General features: G+C 47.0%; 1 protein-coding gene across 2 annotated transcripts in view; it reads right to left on the reverse strand.

Moving 5' to 3' along the window:
• DSCAM (DS cell adhesion molecule) overlaps window positions 1-19,493 on the reverse strand; it is a gene marked incomplete at both ends in the record, with an annotated part of 733,341 nt that overhangs the window by 132,849 nt on the left and 580,999 nt on the right. For both annotated transcript variants that reach the window (XM_079704973.1, XM_079704974.1), the window contains 4 exons: window positions 4,635-4,802; window positions 13,938-14,066; window positions 14,675-14,771; window positions 15,761-15,957. In XM_079704973.1, coding sequence (XP_079561099.1) covers window positions 4,635-4,802; window positions 13,938-14,066; window positions 14,675-14,771; window positions 15,761-15,957 — 591 coding nt within the window. The remainder of the gene's footprint in view (window positions 1-4,634; window positions 4,803-13,937; window positions 14,067-14,674; window positions 14,772-15,760; window positions 15,958-19,493) is intronic.

The following is a 19,493-nucleotide window of genomic DNA, read 5'->3' on the forward strand; positions in this document are numbered from 1 at the left end:
GTGCTTCGGGGCTATCTCCCAAGGTCAAGTGTATCAGAGGGTCTGTTAATACGTGTGTGAGTCTCACTTGGAAATCACCACACAGTTGTGCATTTGGAACCAGGCTGTTTTCCAACATTAGCTGGGGCTGCTCCAGGAGCAGCAGTGATTCCTTTTTCTCTCAGCTTTGCAATGGATGACACAACAGAAATCCAAACCCGAATTCCCATCGTGGCAAGACCTAAGTTAGGGATCTGGAAATTGTTTCTGTAAAGGGCCAGATCCTAAAGATTTAGGCTTTGCAAGTTACATGCAGTGTCTGTGGCATATTCTTCTTTCTTTTTTTTTCTTTTTATAATGCAAAAATTGTTCTTAGCATGAGCGTTGTAAGTGGAATTTACATGGCTTGTAGTTCGCTGAACGCTTAACTGCAAGAAGGATGGATGCTGGTTAATTGGGACCTGTGGTTAGCCTCAAGGGTAACTGCTACCTACCCAGCTCCAGCTGCTGGCTGGGATGCCTCCCGTGGTCCTAGTTAGAACTCTGATGGGTGTGCCTTCTCTCTCCTGCCTCCCTCTTTGTCCACCTTCCAGACCTGCCCTGTTGCCTTTCTCTACTTTTCTCTCTTCATGACGCCATTCAAAATTTCAGTGTGGTTTTAATCCTCCATATATTTTCCTCACCGCCCCACTGCCCCGCCCCCACCCCCCCCCCCACACACACACACACTGCTCATGTGTTTATTTCTAAGACAGTCCTGTAAGGCAGGTTCAAGGACGTTTCATCCACATATACTGAGCCGTCTCCTTGTGTCAGACACACATGAGGGGTACAAACATGAGTGGCCCATGGCCCCTTGGAGAAATGATGGCTCAAAGGCTGTTGTCAGAAAGAATTCTACTTGGTGCACTAACATCATCCCGGAGACTGGAAAAGGCACCGCACTAGGGGAGATGTTTGGCCTGCTTTTCAGGGGACAGTGCAGAAAAGTAGGCGTAGACCTTGAAGGGCTTCCAGACAGGGGCAGGGGCAGCTCACACACAGAGGAGGGGGCAGGATGGGGGCTCATCTCTGATCTGGCCACAGGGAGTCCAGTGTAGCTTCAAGGTAGTGATAGGGTGGGGAAGACCCAGGCCTACACCTCACAGGCTTATTTCCTCAGCAGGTAGGCAGTGAGAGGCATCCTCAGGTGCCCTAGACTTGGGCACTGCTTTACCATAAAAACAAGTGGGTCTACGGCTTCCAGAAGCTTCCATCTGGGGATTCTCACTGCTTAAATGATGACCTCATTTCTTCAGGGAAAGAGGGCAGTAAGGGCTGGAAAAAGTTCTCTCGAGATGGCTTCAGCTCCCTAAAAGATGTGCCTTTGGGGATCCTCGCCAGGAGGTGGCAGGAACAATCTAGGGCCACCGTAGGCAGTGCTACAGAGGGTATCTTTGGTCAGGAGAGCTGCCCTCTGTTTTACGCGAGTCACACGTAAGAAAATGACTTTTTGATTTCAGTCACGCAAACCTACACACCAAGACAAAGCCAAATTCTGCTTTGCGGCTTTCCTTTGCACAAGCCTGACCTTTCCTTGCATTCTCTCTTAGCTCATATGAAGAGTAAATGACAGGCCGTGGGGCTGCCAGCAGCCAGCACCCAGATGAAACCCCAAAGGCCAGCCCAGGGTCCAAGCAGGGGGCTCTGCATCCATCTGTCTGCAGGGTTGCCTGGGAGCGGGCTGCACACTGGTGACCGGTGACCAGGAGCGGCTTTTCACCTGGCCTCCCGGCTGGAGAGAGAAGCGCTGCCATGGCAACTGTCAGCTTCAGGGAGATCACAGAGGAAATGACAGAATAAGCAACAGCAGCTGCCTTGGTCATGGCGATGGGGAAAGCAGCGTGGAATGCACCACTGGAAAAACATCATTGCCTTTAGAAGGTTGTGGAGATGGGCAGAGTTGGAAAAGTGGCTAAAAGGAAGGAGAAGGCTCAGCCCTGAGCCACAGTTTTCATTTCGGGGCAGCTTATTCTCCCTAAATCCCCAGCATGATGAAATTCCAGGAAATTAGTGTGTTGTTTACATAAATATTTAAATAAGATTCTATTTTTGCAGGAGCCTATTAACACTCATTTCCTACTTATTTCTGAGCAATACAATGTACTTTCAGAGATTGGGATTTTTTTTTCAATTATCCAACATGTTTGCGGTGAAGAGGAGAAAAGCATCATTATGTGCATTTTGCTGATGAGAAATCATGCAGTTTCTGAGGGTTAAAAGCGGCTCGCCCTCAGACTGGAGCATAACGCTATCCTATCTCCCATCCTTGAAAACAATTTTCAAGAACTGATGTGTTCTAGAGTTGAGAAATGAATACTCATCTGCAGTTCAGGAAAAATAGTATATGTTAACCTACTTCCTTGAGGACCATGTTGATTGTGCACAGCAAAGGGATTATATTTTTGCATGTGCTGTGATCCAGCAACCCTACTTCTTGGAATTTAACATAAAAAATAATGTTGCAAATGGGAAAAGATATATCACAAAGATGTTCATCACAGTAGTATTTATGATAATGAAAAATTGAAGAGAAATGCAAATCAAAACTGCAGTGAGGTACCACCTCACCTCAGCCAGAATGGCCACCATCCAAAAGTCTACAAAAAATAAATGCTGGAGAGAGTGTGGAGAAAAGGGAACCCTCCTACAGTGTTGGTGGGAATGTAAACTGGTGCAGCTGCTATGGAGAACAGTATGGAGGTTCCTCAAAATAACTAAAAATAGAGCTACCATATGATCCAGCAATCCCACTCCTGGGAATATATCTGGAAAAGATGAAAACTCTAATTCAAAAAGATACACCCCAATGTTCATAGCAGCACTATTCACAATAGCCAAGACATGGAACCAACCTAAATGTCCATTGACAGATGAATGGATAAAAAGGATGTGGTACATATGCACAATGGAATATTAGTCAGCCACAGAACAGAATGAAATAATGCCATTTGCAGCAACTTGGATGGACCTAGAGAGTATCATACCACGTGAAGTAAATCAGACAGAGACAAATATATCACTTATATGTGGAATCTAAAAAATGATACAAATGAATTTATTTACAAAACAGGAACAGAGTCACAGACATAGAAAACAAACTTATGGTTACCAAAATGGAAAGGGGGGAGAGATAAATTAGGAGTTTGGGATTAACAGATACATACTACTATATGTAAAACAGATAAGTAATAAGGACCTACTGTATAGCACAGGGGACTATTCTCAATATCTTGTCATAAATTATAATGGAAAAGAATCTGAAAGAGAATATGTGTGTATATATATATATATATATATACACACACACACACACACACATATGTATAACTGAATCGCTTTGCTGTACACCTGAAACTAACACAACACTGTACATCAACTGTACTTCAATTAAAAAATAAATAACCGACATACCTAAAAACGTGGGGTTTGCTAAAGAAATGGTGGAAGGTAGCATTACATATGGTAGGAAAGTCCTCAAGAGATACAGAAGAGTGATATCTATGCCAAGTGCCATTAATGAAGGTAACAGAGAAGCAGGTGGTGGGAAGGGAGTCAAGAACAGCCCCCGTTGAAAGATGCAGTGACCTCTTGTGGAAGCTTAGACATTTGGGGGTGATCCCCTAACTCTTGGTGATTTGTGAACTAGGGGTCAGAGACCAAGCTTCCACCTTCCCTGCAGCAGTGGGGACTAGCTGGTTAGCTCTGACTGGGGGCAGGAAAAGAAAAGCTAGGTTTGGGGCTGGACACTCTTTTGCCCCCAAAAGATGAGCCAGACCATGGTTCCTTACCTTTCCTTCCCCAGAGAAGCCCTAAGGCAGCTTGCAGCCTCCTGTCCTGCCGGGAGATGGGCTGGCAGGCAGCGTGCACTGCCACTGCCTAAATTGCTCAGTCCTCTGCCAAGAGGTTATTGCCACCCCCGGCAACCACGAGTGAACCTCCCTGTTGAAGGGTGTGTGTCCCTGTGTGTCCGTGTGTGTATGTGTGGGTGAGCGTGCACACGTGCGTGTGTGAATACTTTAGTGTGTGATATCAACATATTCATAGCTAGCGCTAGGTGGTAGGATTGTGTGAGCTGTTCTGCCTTCAAAAAGCCTATCTCTACCTTCCATGTCTTCAACACAATAAGAGATACTTTGTAATAGGAAAAAAGTGTGATACTCTTGATGACAGAGATATTGACATTTCTAGTCAGTCAAATAACCTGTGCCTCCGTCTCCCACCTCCCCACCCAGAGAATATTCTTGCCACTTCCTAGTTAAGGGATCCCCCTCTCCCCTAACTGCACAGCCACTTGAGCAAGACACAGGCTCGCTGTTCTCCTGCCCATCTGGATTCCACGCATCCAGACAAAGGGATTGAAAGAACAGCGTGGTTCTTTAAATCTCACCAGCTTGTTAGCCTCATAGGTCTTTCTTTTAAGTCTTAGGTGTGAGAACCTTGACCTAAGTCCTGTTTGAAGAGCACTGCTTTCAAAGTAGGCGGCAGAGAGCCGTCTGTGTTTTTGATGGGGTGCAGAGCTATGGAGAGCAGTCATCAAAGCCGTGACCCTGCATTAACCACCTGAGTCCCGCGGGCCAGCTCCCAGCCCCTGGGCCCCCGCCGGTCAGACACACCTGCCTCGTCCGCGGTGATGGACAGCTCGTTGCTGGGCTCACTCTTGCCAATCCGGTTCTTGGCGTACATTCGGATGCTGTAGGTGGAGGAAGGGTGGATGTCAATGATGGTGGCCGAGTTCAGCTGAGGGGAAACATCTTTGGTTCTCTGAGCAGAATCCCAGGAGTCTTTGGGGTTTTGTTTTTCAAAAAAGAAGAGATAGAGATGTGAGTTTTTTCCCTCTGCCTTTGAAAGTTCCCAAGTAGGAATTAAAAAAAAAAAAAAAGGAAGAAGAAAAGAAAAAAAAGTGACAACTCAAAGTGAATTCTTAATGCAATGCTGCCCGTGTTTCCGCGGGCTGGCCATCAGAGGGGGTGTGACACCACACACTCGTTACCCACACTGAGGGGGACGGAGGCTGTGGGCAGCTGGGTCCAGGGAGTTTTGTCCAAGGCAACACAACAGACCTCCTGGCAGAAATCGCAGAGGAAAATAGAAGTGGGGGGAGCTCATGCCAGTAAAGTGAGAAACAGCTACTTTCAAGCACTCATTGTACAAGATAATAAAAGAAAGCACGGTTGGGACAACCTTCCACCCAAAAGAAAAAGAAAATCCCTGGTTCTAAAAGGTATTTGAAAGCCAGCAAAGCCTTTGGCCATGTCAGACCCCTTGTTCTCCAAAAGGAGAGTGGTAGAAATGAAACACATAAAAATACATAAAAACTCATCTCAGTCTCCAGCATGAATACTGGTTATCAAATGTACTTCTCAATTCTAATTTTTGAAATCATTTTGTCTCCAATCCTTTACTGTAGGAATTATTTTTCAACCACAGCTCATTTTAAAGGCAGCATATACCTCATACAAAGAGTTATCATTAAATCCATGACAGTGGTGCACCTGCTGGCTTTAGAGCTTCAACCCGTGATGAGCACCTCAACAAATGGTTCTTCTTTCAGAAAGAGTCTGGGCAGGTGCTGATCAGGGGTGGGGGTCAAGAGATGATGTTGGGTGTGGGAGAACCAAGATGCCCCTGAGATGGTGGCAGAGAGGATGCTTGTATACTCTCACCCTCCCACCCCACCCCAGAATTCCCTTGCACTTGCTCCCCTGTGCTCATCACAGTTGTAAGAATTTCACTGAGAGTCTGTGTTCCCTCTTGGATTCTAAGCCCCATGAGGGCATGGTCCACGCTGGCCACATTCACTGCTGCATCCCCAGTGCTCACACACAGCCTGACAAATAATAAACACATGTTTCATAGATGAATACATAAATGGCAAACATACAGACCTCTGGGCCCTCGGAATGACCCCACTCCCTTTCCACGTTAATGATGACCATGGAAGTTCAGAGGGCTGCTCTGGCCAAAGGTCATCATAAGGGCAAGAGATTGTCTGGATTTGCAGAAAGGATACGTAGCTTCAAGTATGACTTTGAGCGCTCTCACGTGACAGGGAATGGAACCTGATGGAAACTAACTACTAATATTCCAACTAAAAGCAAAAGTCCCATTTGAGTCCAGAAGACTGAAGATGGAAGAACATGACATAAAAAGAGAAGATGCTGCAGAACACCGAACGGTGGAAGAACAGAAGGATAGGATTCATTAGAGGACACATGACAGGAGGAAATTCCATACCAATGGAATCTCGTATAAATAGGAGTCTTGTCCCACAAAGAGAAAGCCAGGCCTTCTGGAGAAGACGCTTAAGACAACAGAGAGGAACCCCAGGCACTGCAAGATGCAGAGACAGTTGCTCACCAGCCCCAGGGGGAACCTGACACTTGCAGGCGTTGAGGGTTCTGCCCAGACCATTATGGAGGCTTCTGCAACTGACTGAGCTATGGAGACAGGCCATCCTCCCCAAGGGCGTGTCTGCGACGTGGCTGAGAACCTGCAGAGAGGTAGTGATGGCTACTGCCCACCTCGTCCTCCTGCCAAGGAAGTCCTGTGAATAGCCCGTGGGGAGTGACCAAGCCAGGGGTCTCAGGCAGGAAGTGAGTGGTCCTTGGAGAACAGGCTCCGTTCTCAGCTTCTTTTCTTGCAATGATTAAACTTTGAAAGAAAAAGATGATGCCCATGATCACGACTGAAGGGTGAATTGTTTGGCTAAAGATGAAAAAGTTGAGAAAGAGAAAGAATGGGTTATCCCGAAGGGTTTTAAAGTAACTGAATGAAGAAGAAGAAAGTCTAGTTAAATCTCCAAACACACTCTAGCAAGTGATATGGCATCAAAAGAAGAATACAAACAGGGCACTGGCTAACCAGGAGAAGAGCTTGGAAAGGGACTAAAAAATGCTACATCTGATCTCAGATGCTGACGTGCAAACGGGCAGGTCACGGATTAAGAATGAAGTGTGCCTGAGAATACAACACTGGGCATTAGAAACAGTCCCAGAGAGATCCTGACACTTGGGAAAATGAAACTGCAGATTGAAGTACAAATAAAACTAGCAAGAATATACTATAGGTGAAATAAAGAAACTTCTTAGGAGGAGTAAGTCACAAGCAGAAAGGCACGCCTGGACATCCAAGAGCTGGAGGGTGCAAGCACGGACGGGGAGAGTTTGGTAAAGACATGAAAAGGAAGAGCAGGACGAGGAATAAGATGGTTGTGAGGACGGACTACAGGTCTCCTTACCCAGTGAAGGAAGCGGGGAGGGTGGTTTCCAGACACAGCGAGCACATGTAGAATTGAGGAAGGTTTATAAGTCACACGAAGAAGATCGTTTACAAGGCGTCTGTTTACCGCTGTGTGGGCTGGGTTAAAGGGACTCGCAGGGGATGCTGAGGTTCCCAGCACCTAGTAAGAGCGTTGAGCATCTCCTTATCAGGGCCAGGAGGGCCAAAGGAGAGGAATAGAGTTTCTGGGGTGTAGACAGGGCTGAAACCTCAGAATAGGGCCCCTGACAGAAGCTGTGCACACAGAACAGTGCTTCCGCAGGATCCTTCTGAATCGTCCTCTGTGTCTGCCACTGGGCCCCCCAACTGGGAGTCAGAGGGAAGGAGAATCAGAGCTGTGAGCCACGGAGCTCAGCCTTGGGGAGAAGAACAGACACTGGGTTTGTGGCGGAAGTCAAGGCAGTGATCGGTCGGAGAAAAGCCAGCAGCAAAGGGAACTCAGGCGCTGGCGTAGCATCTGCTCTCTGGGTGCTGCTCTAGGCATTTTACAAAGGTGACTTCTGCAGTTCCCAAATCTGTGGGTACATCAGAAACACCTCAGTGCTTTCTGACAACTGTGCCTTCAGACCCACGCAGTCAGAATCTCTGGGGGGTGGTGCCCCCAAATCCGTGCTTCAAAAAACCTCTCTCTCTGGGTCATTCTGATGCACAACTAGAGTCTGGACAGACTGCTTTATTTGACTGGGTTCTTACAATATTCTGGTGAAGTAGGGGTTTTTATTTTCAGTGTGAAGGTCAAGAAACTCAGACCCTGTTATCGAGCTGGTGAGAAGTGGGGCTGGGATTTGACCTCACCCGTGTTTTCCCCAAGGTCTAGGCAGTCTTCCCGCAGCACACAACCTTCACATAGTCTCTGCAGGATGCCTGATGGATGAGACTGGCTTTCAGTTTTCCAGGTATCTGCCGGAAGTCTCATGTGCTTAGATGAAAACCTCTGACAAACTTTTAACTTAGCTTCCTGGCGAGGAGGATCAATGCAGAGAGCTGGGTCAAGTGCAAGGGAGGGGAACTTTGCCAAGAATTATTGTAAGTCCTCTGGGTTTGTAGGAGCTAAGGGTGGAGAGCTGTGCACAGTCAGATTCGTCCCTTGGTTTAGAGAGGAGATGTCAGAAACATCTGATGAAAAAGTAGGTAGGGTTCCATGACGTGCCCTAGAGAGACCAGTGGTGAATAGGATGAGGAAGTTCAGAGTGGCCTCCCTGCCTCTGAAGTCCCAATCATCCCTCATGGGAAGGACTGGGAGAGCCCCCAGGAGTGGTGTGGTTGTACTGGGGGCTCGCTGATGAGCCCAGCTTGGGCGTCAGACACCCCGAGTCAGGAGGACGGCAGATCGTCAAGGACAAAGAGGGTGAACTTGATCTGCAGAAGGGTCGTCAGAGGCCTGAAAGAGTGAGGGAGGCCCAAAGTTTGAGAGACAAAATTACACAAAGGAGTGCAATGAAGAGGCAGCTCAGAGGACGAGACCTGCTGTGCTGGGCGAGAGACGGGAGGCACTGGGACCCAGGGGAAGCCGCTTCTGCTCCTTGTTCTCCAGGGAGAAGAAGCCTCGGTGAAATGGGGAAGGAGGCCTGAGAGAGGAGGAGGGAGGTGTGCAAGGAGCTAGGCCCGGTCAGTGAGGCCCAGGGGAGAAGGACAGAGGCACCCCAGAGGGGACATGGGGACAGGCAGGCTGCCTTCCAAGAGGGGAAGGAAGTAGACGCAGCGGACAGCAGGCCGATCGGCCAGCTGTGCACGGGGGACAAGATGCTGGAAGGGGATGGAAAGGGGTTCTTGGTGTCCATCTGGAGGAGAAGCAGCAGCCACTAGGGTCCTAGTATGTGGCAGATAAAGCAACCCGTGGGATTGGGGCTCCATGGAGAAAGCTGAGCATTCCAAATGAGGGAGGCAAAGGCTCCCTTGTGTCTGTGCCCGGTCAGATGACACCAGGGCTGTTGCCATGGGGCCTGATCAGAGCAAGTGGGCCAGGAGATGGTCACTGGAGATACAAGCAAAGGAACTTGGGATGTTTTGTCTGTCCTGGTAAATGGAAAATTAAGGAGCATCATCTGTTTTCATATCCTGGAAGGGATGTCATTTGACAAAAGGGTTTAGGGGGTGGGAAGAGGGCCATTGGCTTCAGGTGCAAGAAATGTAAGAATGTCTAATAGTCCTGGCCGGCCCGAGGCAGAATCATGCTTTCTCGGGCTGGTGAGTTTCCATTGCTGGGGTTGGTCAAGCATAGCCTGAAGGATCGCTTGCAGGGACCCACTTTGCTAGGAATGTGGTCATACACTGTGTTCTTAGCAAATTAACAAAAAAGTGGAAGAAAGCATCTTTTAGGGGGATGATTTCATTGCCTAAAACTCAGGTTGAGAGTCAACCAGTCAAAAAATGTTTCTTACAAGTCTAATATGTGTGCTGGTCACTGTAGGTGATGCAAGGACATAGCACAGGGTTCCTCAGATGTAGTACCTACCCTGAGGGGTCACTAGATCCCTCAGGGGGACAACTACCCAGCACAGGAGACAGCTATTAAATAAACAGTCACAATCTCACCAAATGTTCCAAGGCATACAGGGTGCTCTATGAGTAAAGAAGGGGCATGTCATAAACTGGGTAGTCAGGGAAGGCTTCCTGGAGGAGGTGACATTTCAGCTGTGACTTGAAGGATCAGTTTCTATGTACTCTGCCTATAAATTGCACTCACTTAAATTATGGCTGTACTGTTTATATACCCAAAACTTATCGAGGAAGCAATAACACATGAAAATGCTAACACTTTTCCTACAGCAGTGACTGTGATTCCTGCCTGCTACCGATCGCTCCTTCCTCCCAGGCCTTTCAAACTGACAGTGATGGGGGTCCTGGAGGGCCCTGGTGCAGACCTCAGGCCATGGCTACCTGTCCATGGGCTTTTCCCCAAGGACCCCCGTGGTGCTCATTCTGACCCTCGAACTGCTGGGTTCCAGGACTGCAAGAATGCCTTAGCCATGAGCTTGGCTGTGTGTGTGTGTGTGTGTGTGTGTGTGTGTGTGTGTGTGTGTGTGGAGTAGAAGGATGGAAATATATCCCTTGATTCTGACCATCCCCAGCTTCACAGATAAGGAGCTTTCCTGCTTTAATTATGTACAGTCCCATCAACTTACGCATTTGAAAATGCTGTTGGCGATAAAGGTAATTCTTAGGTTTGGACTGCATGTAAATTAAATGCCACAAGTATTACTGTGCATGTTTTATGTGGCAGGCACTGTGCTAGGTGCAGGGGAAGCACCGAATCAGAGTCCTTGCCTTTGGGAAACTTACAGGAGACGTGGGAGACACTGAGGATCCTGAATGTGTAGCAAGTAGTTAAACAAACACAGATCTGATCCTAGAGGCCTTTTATGTGTAAGCATTTTGGTGCACGCTGGAGTAATACTAAAAGCTGCATTTATTACACGTTTGCTATGTGCCAGACGGTGAGTTGTAAATGCATTCCCTTCTCAATGAGAATTCACCAAATATCTGTGAAGTGCTGACACATGTTAGGCCTGTGCTAGGTCCAGGGGAACTGGGCTGGGCTCAGCACACCCCAAGGAGCTCCCAGTCTGGTAGGGCTGACATGTTAATAATCATCAGTCACAGCTCTCTGACCCCATTCCCCAACTAGATCACACTGTGCAGTACCAGGGTTTAGAACTTCACATATTTTTGGATGGACCAGTTAAACCCACAACATCATAAAAATGTCAGTTCTCCGTTAAGCTAATAAACAAATTTAATGTGATCTCATTAATAATAACAAAAACATGCTTTTATGGAGCTAAATGTGTTGATCCTAAAGTTATATATGGAAAACTAAGAAAACACTGGAAAGGAAAAGTTACAAGGGTGGACTAGCCTTATTAGATATTAAGACATAAGACCTCTGTGATTAAAATGCTCTGGTATGGGCTTCCCTGGTGGCTCAGTGGTTGAGAGTCCACCTGCCGATGCAGGGGACACCGGTTCGTGCCCCGGTCCAGGAGGATCCCACATGCCATGGAGCGGCTGGGCCCATGAGCCATGGCCGCTGAGCCTGCGCATCTGGAGCCTGTGCTCTGCAACGGGAGAGGCCACAACAGTGAGAGGCCCGCATACCGCAAAAAAAAAAAAAAAAAAAAAGAAAAGAAAAAAGGTCTGGTACTGGTGCATTAATAGATAAACCAATGGAGTAGAACAGAAAGTCCAGAAATAGACTCAAGTACATATGGAAAGTTAGTATGTGATAGAGGTGGCATCTGAAATCACTGGGCAAAGGTGGACCTTTTAATAAATGATGTTGGGGCAACAGAAGACCCATTTTGGAAAAGATAAAACTAGATCCATCTCTCCCAGCATACAGAAGAGTAAACTCCAAATGGTTTGGAGATCTAAATTTTGAAAAGAGAGGGAAAGAAACAACATGAAGTACTAGAAGAAAAGAGGCTGAATTATTTTATGGCCAGAGGTAGAGAACAACTTTTCTAACTTAACTGAAAACCCATATGTAATAAAAGAAAATATTGATAAATTTGAAAAACAAATACAGAGTTAAATACGTGATCACACATGATGACACCTGCCAGGAGAGGAAGGGGAGAGACTGTAGGAGCACATGGGAGGGAGGCCTGGCCTCCAATGTGGACCAGGGATGAATCCCTGTGGAGGAAACATGAGAAGTGGCATCTAAGTATCAGGTGGGAGTAACCATGGTAACTGTGTGGTCCAGGAACGGGAGGGCAGCCTTTGAGGGACCCTTGTCACAGTTATGCTGTGGGAGCCCATCTCACAGAGGAGGATGGTTTGGGGGTGGGTACAGCTGGTAAGAGACAGGGTCACAGCTGAGCCAGGACAGGCTGGACCCCAAACCCCTTTGAGGAGCCACTGGACCGTCACCACTGGACCGTCACCGGCACCTGGAAATGACTGATGCCCTGAAGACAGGGAGGCACCGAGCTGCTCCCCTGAGAGACTGCCTGGGCACTAGCTCCCAGACCCACAGTCCTTCAGTCAGTGCCCAGCCAGAGAGGTTGGCAGGGTCTGTCCCTCCCTCTGGGGACTCTGCAGAGTGTCCGCATCATGCACGTCTGTGTTTCTGCTGAGTTCTCATTGCTGCCATCAGTTTCCAGGCTGTTCTCCAAGAGAACACGATGGTCTCACCTAAGAAGCACTTCCTTTACTTCAAGACCTGGATCTCAGAACTTCTCAGTCTTGGGTTCCATCCTGACCTTATTTGCTTAGAACGAAAGCAAGGCCTCCTCTCTTCCTTTGACCCTGGGCAAGCCCGTTGGTCCTGATTCCTGAAAGATCCCTGTTGGGACCAGCACTGCCCTCAGCTTGCTCACGGGGCATCCTTCACCTCCACCTGCAGTGGACCTGCCGCATTTCTAGGGGACAGTGTGACTGCAGCTACTGTGCTCCTCTCAGGAGGCTTCCTCAGGTGCCATGTAAGCATCACCTCACTTCCAGGTCTCTGGTTGCGGCTCAGGGGACCAAGCCAAGCCATTTCACCTCCTCTGACGTCTTTTCTTACGCATTTCCAACCCGTGACTTATTGCCAGCCTCAAGCACTATTGCTGCAACCTCTAGTCTTGGTTGGATACAAGGTGTTTTCATCACCATGAATTGCTTTCCTTAAGCCCCACCCCTCAGGCTTTTTCTGGACTTGCTTCCTACTCCCGTCTCACACATTCTCCTGCTCTGCCCCTTACCCACTCGTACTGAAACATTTCCTCCCTCCTGACCTGCCTTTCCAGTCGCCTCCAGCTTCATCTTTTACTCCAGCTTCAGCTCCAAAGATACTAAGTGGGTCACAATGGTGTGCTCTGAAGTAACGCACGGTGCCCAGAGAGTGAGAAACAAGGCCACTTTCCTGGCCTCTGAGATTGTCAACCCTTCACGTGCTGATGCTGCTCCAATTCCTCGTCTCTTTTGTGTCAAAGTCCAGACCAGGAGCCACAGCGGTGGTACCCTACCCTCGGCCTGATGGGTCCTAATGTTCCAAGTGACCTTGTCATTGTCACTTTGAGATGATCGACAGGCACGCCTGTCGTGGTCCTGACAGCTGGGTCTGTTTCATTTCTGAGCTCCCTGCGAGCCGGCCACTTGCTGGCGCAGAGGAAGCACAGGAGTGCTCACCTGCATTCGGGCCCCTGGCCTGGCCCTGCACATCCAGGAGGGCCCTGCAGGGTCAGAGCCCATCTAGAGAAGACGTGGCCCTCTGCGCAAACCACCACCACTCAGCTCAGCCCACAGACACTGAACAGCTGGTACTCAGGGATTCAGACACAAGGGAAGCAAAGGGAAGCCGGGGAGGTAGAAAAAATAATGACAGGGGCCAGGTCGGGTCGGCAGCAGCCCATGTGGCCATCGGTGGTGACAGTGCCAAAGTGGCCACAGGGAGCAATCAGACAGAGGTCCTGCTGGTTCAAAGAGAAAAGAGGCAGGGCTGACCCAACGAAGCCGTCTCGACAGAAAACCACTCCCACCACAGGAAACGTGGGTGTACTTCATGCAAGGAAAGAGACAAACTGGTAAAAAGAACCCCCTCTGAGTTTCCCGGAGTCCAGGTTCTTCTTATAGGTAAAATCCATTAAAAAGGCAAAAAATAAAAGGGCTTTTTGAAGTGGAAATAAAGTCGGAGGAAATCAAGGACTTACCTGATTTATTTTTGCATTCAATATCATAGCCCGTGATGGGGCTGTTTCCATCAAATCCCATGGTCCACCTGAGGGTGATTGTGCGTGCCTTCACATCTTTGATCTCAATTTCAGGAGGGTCTGGAGGCTCTGTGCAGTCAACAGAAAACCCGGGATCAGTTCAGATATTGTTCAGACATAGACGCTAGTGGAAAAGCTGAGGGTGACTCACAAAAGCTTTGTCAGCATTCAACATGGGCAGATGATTTTTTTACCTGGAAGTATTTTTTTCCCCAATCCCTTTTGAGGATGGAAAATTTTCACTTTTCAAATCTGCCAATTTTCATAGCACTTGTAAAGCTGGACCAAACATGGAAGATTTCAGTGTCACTCTTCTGGTCTGGCTTGGGAACTATTAACTCAAAAACTATTTTGGCCCCAGATATTAAACTTTCATTTGGATCGTCTAGTATAAGGATCCCTAAAATTGAGCAAGAAAGGCACACTATCAGGGCTGCCCAGTCATCCAAACCCAATTGCTTTACGAACTTTGTTCCCTGTATTTTGGGGCTGCATCTTGACATAATCATGAGATCTGCAAAATGGTGCTTTAGCACCAACTTTGTACAGATTCAAAATTTTCTGAGGACTTGGAAGTGTGACACGTCAAGCTGAGGCCACACAGATTCCCAAGCCTGGGCACACACTTACTGTCCTGAAACAGCCGTGTTTCTCCCCCTAGGCTATGTCCATCCTACCTTGCACTGTGAGCTGAATTATTCCACGGTCCTCCCCATAAGAATTGATAGCGTGACAGGAGAAGAAGCCAGAATCTTCTCTTACCGTTGGCAAAATCTACGCGTAAAGCAGAGAGAAATCCATCTTACCCAGTAGAACGGAGCGAGGGAACAACTCAAGGGCTTTTGGCTGTAAAAATCTTCTCTCCACTCTCACCCTCCTCCCAGCCCCAAGCACACACATATACACACTCACACACACACACACACACACACAATTCTGAGAGCAAATTATTTCAGCACAATTGTAAATGTGCAGATGGAATAGAGTCAATGTAGATGATCCACGTCAGCTGCCAGCTTGTGAAATTGGATGTGTAATTTATGTAGGATGTCACGGTCAGGTTGATGTATATTCCCCATATACTTTTTTCTTTTTTTTAATCTCATAGTGGATTTTTAAAGCATTCAAAGCAGCCCTGCCTGAAAAAACAGATCTATAAACACTGCAATAAAGGTTTGGTCTCCCAGGACTCCAGGATTGGACCCTGGGAGTGAATCAATATCAGCGTTTCAAACACAGGGCTTTTTCTTTCCATGTGTGTCCTACGGCATCATTTCTCCCCCATATTAAAAGAATCACCCAGCTAACTGCCAGTGGTGCTAAAAGTTCTAAGAGACTGCAGTACTTTTTTATGTTGGGTTTTTCCTCAAGAAGCAAAATATTTTCCTTATAATATTTTTTGTCCAAGAACCCATCTAATTTTTCTTTTCACGGGAAGTTAAAACGTGCGCAACATAGGCTGTCATTCCGCCAGGATTAACTGTCATTAAAAGACTCTGTTTCTCTCTTTCTTTTTATTATTATGGTTGGGTTCCCTGCCATGTTCCCAATAATTTTACTCTTAACAATTTTACGTATGATAAGGCACTATTTTGGCCGGCTACTCAGCAATCCCATTATGGGAAGGGGGAGAGACAGTGCTTCGTAAATGTTTCAAATGCTGATTTGCTATTGGCTACCCATATGCACCAACTTATGTGAAAAGACAGGATTATTCTGCCCATGAAGGTAGCTTCTCATCTGCCATGTCTATCATGTTTTACCTGCAGAGTGGAAATCACCTCCTCTCCCAGCTCCTTGACGGACACGAGATAGCGGGCCATTTCAGGGTTAATGATTCGGTCCTCCTTCTCCCAGCGGACTATGATGGGCTTCTCGCCATGGGCCGTGCAGCTCATTTCCTTCTTCTGACCCTGAGTGGCCAGGGTGGTGTTTGGATAGGACGTAATCATCGCAGGAACTGAAAATCCAAAAACGATGCAACTTAACTCGGCAAAGCAGGGTTCTCGGTTTCCCCCACCTTAACACGCAGCTCAGTTTCTTTTTTTCTTTCTGGCTGCACTGCACGGCTTGTGGGATCTTAGTTCCCTGACCAGGGAGCATGGAACCCTGGGCCCCAGCAGTGGACGCGCAGAATCCTAACCAATGGATCTCCAGAGAATTCCCGAGGAGGGGTTTCTTTGAAATAAAATGCATTCAGGAAACTGCTGAGCAAGAATCATGATCAAGATAGTTGGAAGGTGGCAGAAAAATGAAACTGGACTAAATGAGCCCTAAGCAGAAATTGCCCTGTGGTTTCATGCTCGTGGGGTGTTGCTCTCTTCCAATCCCTGTGGATGGCAGACCCACATCCCCTAGAACACACAGGACAATGATGTGACTTGCTTATCGGATGGGAAGGGGGCTTCCATTGAGAATTACACTCCTTCTGTAATCTCCTACATTTCTAACTCTCCTTGTCAGCTTGGGAACGAAACCTTGTTAGTCAGCTGAGCTGGAGCCCTGGCTGTTGCTAACCAATCCTTGAAGTGACCTCTCGACACCCTATCCCACAGCTGGCACAAACTTTTACAGTCACGTGGAAACCTTGGACCTATCCTTCTCCCATCGTTTATAGCAGGGAATCTCATCCCGATGCATTGAGAGAACAGGAACGTTTATTTGTGAAACTTGTCCAGTTCCCTCTCTCCACCTCAAAATCCATCTATAGACTCCCATCCTGGGCAATATGCCAGGAGACATGAGGCCCCAGGCCCATGCCACAAACCACCTAGAAATGTTGGACAGTGTATAACAAACACCTTTTAAATGCATACTAAGTTTATAAGAAAGTGAGAGAAAACCCAGGAGCCAGAAACAAAGGTGGACGTTGAAAGGCCCCAGGTATCACAGTGCTGGTGCTTTGACTGCCTGTGAGGCAGGAGATAAAAGTGAAACCTCCAAGCAGAGCTCCTCAAAGGGCTCTATCCTAGGAGCAAACCAATCACCAAAAATCAGTCAATACATAAGACCGCACGATGGCAAAGGGAGAAGCAAACTGCCTTGGCTTGTGTTGCGAATGAAGAAAAACCATCTCCCTTGAGAATTTGTAGCTGGTCTGACTCTACCTAGGTTTGGAGTCAAAGTCCTGCTAAAGGATTGATGTGATGGTGACTCTAGTTTGGTAATGGGCCTGAGGAATCCAGCAAAAGCAAACAAAAACACACTCCAGAAGGATGGGTCCTTTATCCAGGCCCATTGAGATTCTCCCAGATAAACCTTCTCTAAACATGAACTCACAAAACAAAAATATAAAACACATGAGGAAACAATCTACTCTCACTGAGAATCAGCACCCGCCAAAGACTTCAGATGCTAGAATTACCAGACACAGAACGTGAAATAATCATACACTAAACGTTTAAAGATATTTTTAAAACATGAGAGAACAACAAGATGATATCAAAAACAACCAGAAAGATTTAAAAAGAACTAAAACAAATTTATATTTTTCACCTGTTTTTTAACCTCATTTTCCCAATCACAGAAAGAAAGACCCTCCCTCATTTATAAAGTCAAGCTCACACTATTCTCTTTATATCCCACCTCAGAGCCCTCCAGTGTCCCATCCCTGGGCACTTGACAGAAACACTGGGCCTTCTCCTGAGACTGGCACATACTGGGGCATGTCTTCCCCAAGGCCAGTCGGGAGGGTTTGAGACAAACAAGCCAGAGGTCTACCAGCTTTGTAGCCTGAAACCCCATGGAAGGCCCTGCATTGTGACGTTTCTCTATAGTCAGTGGGTGTGTGGCAGAGATAACAAGATGTGGAGTGGACAGATTCGGAACCTAAGAAAAGACGCACTGTGAGTCCCATATTTTAAAGAAAACCGCCTACAGCCATGGTGAGATTCCTCTTCCTGCGTATCTGAGAATTGGCAGAACTGGCTCTACCATCCTTAACCTTTGGTCCTCCTCCCTCTCTTCCTCTGGCCTATTTAAGAAAACTTTTAATTTTATTAACAACTTCACTGAGGTATAATTAACACACCACAAAATTCTCCTGCTATAAGTGTACGAGTGAGTGGGTTTTAGTATTGTCTTTGTGTCCTAGGGTGGCAGTAGCAAATGACCACAGGCTGGTGGCTTACAACAGAAATGTATTTTCTCACAGTTCTGGAGGCTAGTCCACAATTAAGATGACGTCAGGACTGAGCTCCCTCCAGAGGCTCTAGAGAAGCATCTTTCCTTGCCTCTTCCAGCTTCTGGTGGCCCTAGGTGTTCCTTGGCTTGTGGCAGCTTTGTTCCAGTCTCTGCCCTCATCCTCACATGGGTACTTCCTTTGAATGTTTCTCTGTGTCTTCACGCGGATTTCTTGTAAGGACAGCAGTCATTGGACTTAAGACCCGTTTTTCATTCAGTATGACTTCATCTTAACCAATTACATCTGCAAAGATCCTACTTCCACATGCGGTCATATTCTGAGGTTCCTGGTGGAGGTGAATTTTGAGGAGGCACCATTCAACCCACAAAGAAGTGTATTTACATTATCCAACACACACACACACACACACACACACACATTACTAGTACAACCCAATACAAGTATATAGAGTTGTATGATCATAACCACCTCAAATTTTAGAACATTTAGATTACCCCAAAAGATTCTGCCTGTCCATTTAAGGATTCTTTCCTTTCCCACCCCCAGTCCTAGGCAACCACTAATGGACATTTTGTCCCTCTAGATTTGCCTTTTCTGGACATTTCCTATAAATAGGATTCTACAGTAAATATATATTTTTTGTCTGTAGCTTTCTGGATGTTTTTCCACTGTGCATGTTTTCAAGGTTCATACATACTAGAGTGTGTACCCAGTACTTTTGTTCCTTTTCATTACTGAGTGATAGTCCACCGTGTGGATAGACTACATTTTGTTCATTCATTCACCAGTTGGTATACATTTGAATAGTTTCCACTGTTTGGATTTTACAAATAAGGCAAACATTTGTGTAGAGGTTGTTGTGCTGACTTGTGTTTTTATTTTTCCTGGGTAGCTTGCTAGGAGTGGAACGACTGGGTCACAAGGCAGTTGTATGTTTAACATTTTGGGAAACTGCCACACTATTTTCCCAAGTGGCTCCACCATTTTGCAGTCTCTATGTAAGAAGATTGGGCATGGAAAAAATGTTCCCCTTCAACCACGTGATGGAGACAGGCCCAGGCTGAGCAGCTGCAACCAGTCTCCTGCAGACATGTCAAGATGATTGGCCAGAGACAACCTGGAAAAATGCCCCCATATAAGCAACCTAAGCAGCCCCTATTGTGTGCAACTCACTCCGAGTTCGCCTGTGTGCTCTTCCACATGAACTTTGCTTCGAATAAACTCTGTCTCTATTTCACAATCTTGGTCTCTTTGCTGAATTCTTTCTTCAAAGAAGACAAGGACCGAGGTCCTTCTTGCAGCGCTTCCACCACCAGAATCAGTGGGGGAGCTCCAAGAGTAGAGATTGGATA

This window comes from Hyperoodon ampullatus (assembly GCF_949752795.1).
Source record: "Hyperoodon ampullatus genome assembly, chromosome: 5".
Lineage (NCBI taxonomy): Eukaryota > Metazoa > Chordata > Mammalia > Artiodactyla > Ziphiidae > Hyperoodon > Hyperoodon ampullatus.